Here is a 6,522-nt window from a genome sequence, read left to right as displayed (position 1 = left end):
TAAGACACAAGTGTCATACGAAAGCTGAAAATAGTGACTTCGTTCAAACGGGTCCTTCCTGGCAACAATCTTTCCTTTTCTAACATTTACTTTTTTTATTTATCTTTGAACTGCGAATTTCATGGCATTGCTAACACGAGCCTTTCTATCTTAGCCGCCACAGATTATCGAGTGAGAGAACGCGCGAATGCGCACGCTTATCGCCTGCTGCGTGGTGAGGCAATTTTGCCTCCACGCTTGCGCGTCCTGCATCCACGCAGAAATACCCCAAAAAGGAACACTGGGCAGGCAATTAACGTTGGCGTTTCCCAGTGGAAGGCGATAGCGCGCGCGCTCGCGTATTCAAGAAGGAGAAATTAGTTTTAATTCATTTGACATTAATTAAAGCAAAGTAACGCCCAACGTCAACTGCCAAACACATCCCAAGATTTTCGGAAGCCATGCCAATTCCAATACTGTTCCGTCTGCATCTCAGTCAGGCGAGAGATGGTGCGCTCAAATGCAAAGATTTCTTCTTCGCCTGTGAATATTGCGCTGGAAATGGCATCGGCCTGCGTAAAAATAAGATAAAAAGAACAAGTTAGAGTCAGTGAACCAAAGGCAAGGAAACAGATGAAACGTGGCAAACAAACTATCCCATAATATGAATTGTTTTGTTTCTTCACTTCACGTCGACGACAGTTAAAACTTGCAGCAATGATGATGACTCAAATTTCTGCAAGACTGATCGGACTGCGTAGAAAACTTAACACGACAGCGACATGATAGAGACCAAACCGAGAATTCTGTTGATTCTCGGTTTGGTCTCTATCATGTCGCTGTCGTGTTAAGTTTTCTACGCAGTCCGATCAGCCTTGCAGAAATTTGAGTCATTTATATTTTTGGCTGATTAGATCTTTAACAGATCCTGCGGGTACTTGCAGCATTTTCGTTGTGCGGTTCCTTGCTTATTGTTTACAATTATGATGACGACAACGACGATGATAATAATGATGATGATGATGATGATGATGATGATGAGGAGGAGGAGGAGGAGGAGGAGGAGGAGGAGGAGGAGGAGGAGGACGATGATGAAGGAATGAACAAACTGAATGAATAGCATTTACTTATACACGATACTAATGATACCAGTGCTGATGAGGTCATGCGTCGTTACAACAGGAAAACACAAAATAGCGTAAAAGCCTACCTATCAGAGCTCGTACACATTTTTTGTACGCAAAATTCAAGACTTTTTCAAGAGTTTTTCCAAACCATTATTAAATTTTTCCAGAATTGAGGTTATGAGTCAAATCACAAACAAGATAATTGCGTTCGACAAAGAACGCATTCCTAATCCAGGCGAAATCGAGATTTTTCGACAGCGTATTCTTGGCCCCCCCGAAGAATATTATGCAGGGGCGAATGACGTCATTCCATCAACCATGTGCTTTCCTAGCGGGAGTCCTCACGGGAGTCGAGTTTCACGTATTTCCTCGCGTGTCGGTGTGCTTCCTTCTTGAGTTCGATCTTCTGCTTGCTCTTCGAATTCTGGACTGTGCTTCCTTGCTGTGTGGACTGTTATCAGATAAGTTGCGTTGTTTACGTTTGAAGTTAGAGTTACTGGCATTTGGAATCTTGCGAAAGTATTGCGAAAGCTTATCGATGTTCAGTTCCTTTGTTTCAGCGGGAGTAGAGTTTCACGTTCGTGCATCGCATTTGGTGTGCTTCCTTAGGATGGTTTCGCTGTTAAAGTTAGAAAGAAGACTTGCGGATAAGATTTAGATTTATCAACGCCTTCACGAAGTGTGTACGACTGCGAAGACACAGGAATAAGTTCGGCATAGTGTTGTTTACCCGTTTCACTACAAGAAACCAACATTGCCTTGCGCTGACTAAATCAAGAGACAAGTTGCGTAGTTTCAGTTTCGGAGATGTGTAGCTCGGCAAATAATTTACCTACCGAGTTTTGTAAATCGGCAAATGGCCATAATTTGTGATCACCAAAGCAAAAAGTTTCCGAGTTGTGTAGCTCGGCAAATGGCCATGATTTATTTCGAGAAAAGCAACATTCATAATGCGAGTGAAACGAACAGGTGCAGTTGCAATGGCAGACACTTTATCGAGTCATTTGATTATAAGGGATTGCAACCACTCGGTGGCACCCAGTTTTGTCAGCGTAAGGCAGCGTTGGTTTCTTGTAGTGAAACAGCCACAGTTTGGTTCCGTTTTACGGGAAACAACTCTACGAGAACCCAAATTTGTTTTGCGTTTTTAATATTGTTGGAGCGATGTGCGGACGTGTACGCTCGAGCTGGACAGTGTTCGCTCTTCAAGCGTTTTCTCGGTTTCTTGCCGATTACAACCGAAAATATTGTGCGTTTTTAATCAAGGAAATGCTCTTTTCGAAGATTTGATTCAAAAGATTAAAGCATAGTTATGTGCGGCGTACTGGTTTAGCGAGGTTAAATACGATGGCGCGTGTTTCCATTCTCAGCTTGTGAAACAGCGGCCGAAAAAGTCGCAATATTTTAGTTTCGCTTCCTTCACTGTTAAAACTGGGTTTAGTGAACAAGTTATCCACCTGAGTTATCCTGTCATCTGTCAGTGGAAGACACGGTTACAATCTGAATCAGTTGATAGAAAATGAAGATAACGGGAAATTGCCTTTTGAGATGATCTCAATAATATTTATGCAAATTTGTAACGCCTCGCCGAAGATGTTTCAATGTCTCCTCAAAGGCAATGGCATATGAACGGCCACGTTAAAGTTTCCCCGGTTCCTTGCCAAATTCTACCGTAAATGTTCAGCGTTTTTAAATAAGAATATGCGTTTTTCGAAGTTTTCATTCAAAAGATTCAAGAACAATCAAATAATTATTATCTCGCGTAGCGTACTGCTTGCGTAGCAAATATATTTTTACATTTTATTCTTTCATTTAGTATATTTAGCTATTTATTTAGTGATTTATTTTTTATTTCTTACATAATTATCTATCTTTTGGCTCCTTTTCCTCTATTAACGCAGATTAACGTGTAGCTCAACTCCCGCTAGAAACAAAGGAAATGAACATATCGATATGCTTTCGCAAGATTCCAAATGCCTGTAACTCTTAAGTTCAAACGTAAACAACGCATCTTACCTGATAACAGTCCACACAGCAAGGAAGCACAGTCCAGAATTCGACAAGCAAGCACACCAAACGCGAAGAGAAGGTCAAACTCGACAAGCTAGCCACCAAATATATACTATATTATAAACACTGGGTTATAGATTGATAACATTTTTTGCGATTTTAATAACATGTGAAAAATATCTCCACCCACTTAATGTAATTTTCTTTTCCCAAATGGTCGAACGCATCTCGCTAATCTCTGATTATTACTAGTAATGTAACAGTGGGGGAGGGGGCGAGTAGGGTAGAAAGAGTTTTCATGATTCCGCGATTGAATATTTTGGCTAAGACGAAATTTAAATAAAATTTAATTAGCTAACAAAGATTTCACCTGGCAATTGAGCTTGTTTCAGCTTCGAAAAACTCCAGATTTGTTCCGTTTTTTTACAGACTTTTTCGTCATTTTACATACTTTTTCCAGGTCAAGAAAATTAGTTTGCAGATTTCCATACTTTATCAAGAATACTAGACACTGCACGAACCCTGACATATTTACAAGTGAATCTCTACCTAAAAAAAAGTCTTTAAACCAACTACTTTCTTTTAGATGAAAGTTAACATTTGATGATGATGATGACGATGATACTTTATCATGACAAACACAGTTTTTTCCATATTGAATTCCGTATCCTTAACAAATCAAATCTCCTAGGAATCCCTTCCCCACCCTCCTACTGAAGAGTTGATCTTTTTCCTATTCGCTATAAAAGAAAATAAACGTTCTCACCGCTGATAGGTCGAGATCATCCATGAGTTTTCTTTTGAATTCATCGTCATCGGTGGTCAGCGGTGTGGCGTTAAATAGATCCCCTACTGGAGTGCTGGCTGAGCATATAAGACGAGTCTAAAACAACCAACAAAGCACAATTTTTAAAGGGACTATGTCATCCCATGCGCATGCGCGCGTTGATGAGAGGCACTTTGAAATCGTTGGCCCAACTTTTTCAAATACCGTCGGAGAGTTCAGGAAGCTGTTTTCAGCTGTTTTTATTGCGTTCATCTTCGGAAAGTTAGCTGAATTTTTTTTTTATTTAAGAACGTTCTTTAGTAATTACAGAATGTGTTTGTTGCGATATTTTTGAAAGATTTTGTAATGGAGGAAAAGCAAAAATCCCGCGACGAGTTGTATGCAAATTAGTCTCTACCAGACTCTACTGCGCATGTGCCCCAGCTGACATAGTCCCTTTAACAAAGAAACCCAATAGGACATTTTCACTATGGCGTCATTTTACTACAACTACCAGAATTCTTCAGTTTTTTCTTTTCTCATGCTAATTAGAGCTATTGTTCTTTGCTCTCCACTGGGATTACAAAATTTGCATTTGAAAAGGAAAACGAAATGAATTCTGGTAGTTGTAGTAAAATGACGCCATCATGAAAATGGCCTATTCGCCAAGGCGGTTTTCAGTAGGGGACTCAAATACAAAAGTAAAATAAACAATAAACTAATAATGAATTAATAATAAATTGAATTAAATAAATCAAAACTAAAAAGACACGCAGAAGATAAAACAGACAATAAATCCTAACTTATTTGTACCAAACATGATTATAATCTTTTAAAAACGTTTTGAGTTTTGCTTTAAACAAAATGTCGTTTTCTGTAAGCTCCGTAGCAGACTGTTCTAATCTTTAACCGCTTGTCGAATGAACTTCTATTCGAGTTCATCCATTTTCTCCGCGAATATTTCCCTGACGACTTAACTTACCCTGTTATCATAAAGGTTATCAATGAGTGTAATGAATCTCCTCGCCTCAGTTTTTTGAAACACTGTCATTCTTGGAATATTCCGTAAGATAATGACATCAAAATGTTCACTAAGAGCTAAATAGTCCGCTGCTCCCAAGGGCTGCAAGTGAAAAAAAATCGAGAGACGCTATAAGCATATTAACGAGTTAAACATCCATCTTGAAATAATTATAAATACATAAAATACAGAAAGGCAAACACGCAAAAATTTTTCGTGAAAAAAGCCCACCAAAAATCTCCGAGGAAAGAAAAGAAAAGAAAACGAAAGAAGAGAAACGTTCTAACTGCTACACTTGTGAGTTTGCCGGTGTCACTCACTGAATAATACATTATTCTCATTTATTCACCAAGCTTAAAATATACCATCACATTTATTCCATTGTGCATGCATATGCCTCACATTGACATTCAAATCCTAGTAGCATGCAGGATATTTGTCCCACGAACCTAGTTTAATGGCCTTAGCTCCCACGAGTCTCCTGCAGCTCAGTGATAGAGCATCCGAACTAATAATCGGAAGGTCTTAGGTTCCACTCCTCATAGGAGCACTCGGATTTTTTTCCGAGTATGCATGTGTCATTACTGAATAGTACATCATTCTCACTTTAACAAATTGATAATCTTATCCCTCCAATCTTTCAGCAGAGCAACTGAAAACTTTATGTCCCTTCGCTAGCCAAATAAAGTCGCCGAAAATACCAACCTCCAGTCAACACAGATTCTTTCTTACCTGAGCACAAAGTTGCTCAAAGGTGAAATCCGCGATTCGTCCGCACGTGTGTGGTGCATGCAACGTTCTTGAACCAAGCACCTTTATTTCTCTGGGACCTGGCTTAAAATTGGCATCTTCTGTTTGTCAAACAATGCAAAAGTAGTTTAGTTGTGTCTTGGTCAGACAGGTCTCCTACGCACGACACAGAGAACGCTTGTGTAGGAGAGTGTCCAGTTATTAGCCACAAATGCCAACATGTACATTCTCCTCACCGTACTCCACATCTTTCTTATAGTACTGGTTGGGAGAATTCGTTTGCAAATCAAAACATTTTATCCCTAAAAGTTTCAAGATTTGCTTCAACATGCGTTCAACATTTCGTTGAACCAAATGTCGGAGGCGTTTGAACAGGTCGTTCAACATTGTTGAAAGCTTGTTGAATCAAGTTTAAATTTAGCTTTAGAAGTAAATAAATATTAAAAGGAAACATTACATGCTAGCCGCCATTTTGAGAAGGAGGTGGGCTTTGTTGGCCACTACAACTATTTGTAAATCATTTTATTTTAAGCGTCAATGTATTTAGCGCAGAGCACTAATTGGGGACACTTTCCAGATCGAATTGGAATTTAGAAATGTTGGTTTTTGAGAAGAGGGGAAAACCGGAGAACCTGGAGAAAAACTCAACCCACATATGAATCGAACCCGGGCCACACTGGTGGGAGGCGAGTGCTCTCACCAGTGTGCCATCCCTGCTCCTGCATGTGGTCTCTAATGCATTCAGTAGTACTTAAGTGGTTTAAAATCTTTCGGGAAATAAAACCTCGGTAAAATTGTTTTAAGATTCTCGCTCTAATGTACACTTGATTCTCTTAAGAGTGCCTGACTGTAACTTTCGAGAATCGCTG

The 6,522-nt window shown here is 39.5% G+C and overlaps 1 protein-coding gene across 1 annotated transcript in view; it reads right to left on the bottom strand.

Annotated features, from left to right (window-relative positions):
• The window catches only part of LOC146458879 (AFG1-like ATPase), a 42,490-nt gene that overhangs the window by 21,124 nt on the left and 14,844 nt on the right, over positions 1 to 6,522 (bottom strand). The window contains exons 11-14 of the mRNA XM_085090209.1: positions 5,636 to 5,754; positions 4,865 to 5,005; positions 3,883 to 3,999; positions 7 to 551 (exon numbers count right to left, since the gene is read on the bottom strand). Of these exons, the coding sequence (XP_084946335.1) occupies positions 405 to 551; positions 3,883 to 3,999; positions 4,865 to 5,005; positions 5,636 to 5,754 (524 nt within the window). The 3' untranslated portion in view covers positions 7 to 404. The remainder of the gene's footprint in view (positions 1 to 6; positions 552 to 3,882; positions 4,000 to 4,864; positions 5,006 to 5,635; positions 5,755 to 6,522) is intronic.

This window comes from Pavona decussata, unplaced genomic scaffold, assembly GCF_977016875.1.
Source record: "Pavona decussata unplaced genomic scaffold, jaPavDecu1.1 SCAFFOLD_226, whole genome shotgun sequence".
Classification (NCBI taxonomy): Eukaryota; Metazoa; Cnidaria; class Anthozoa; order Scleractinia; family Agariciidae; genus Pavona; species Pavona decussata.
Note: the sequence above shows the minus strand (reverse complement) of the source record. Positions and strands in the feature narration are given on the sequence as shown.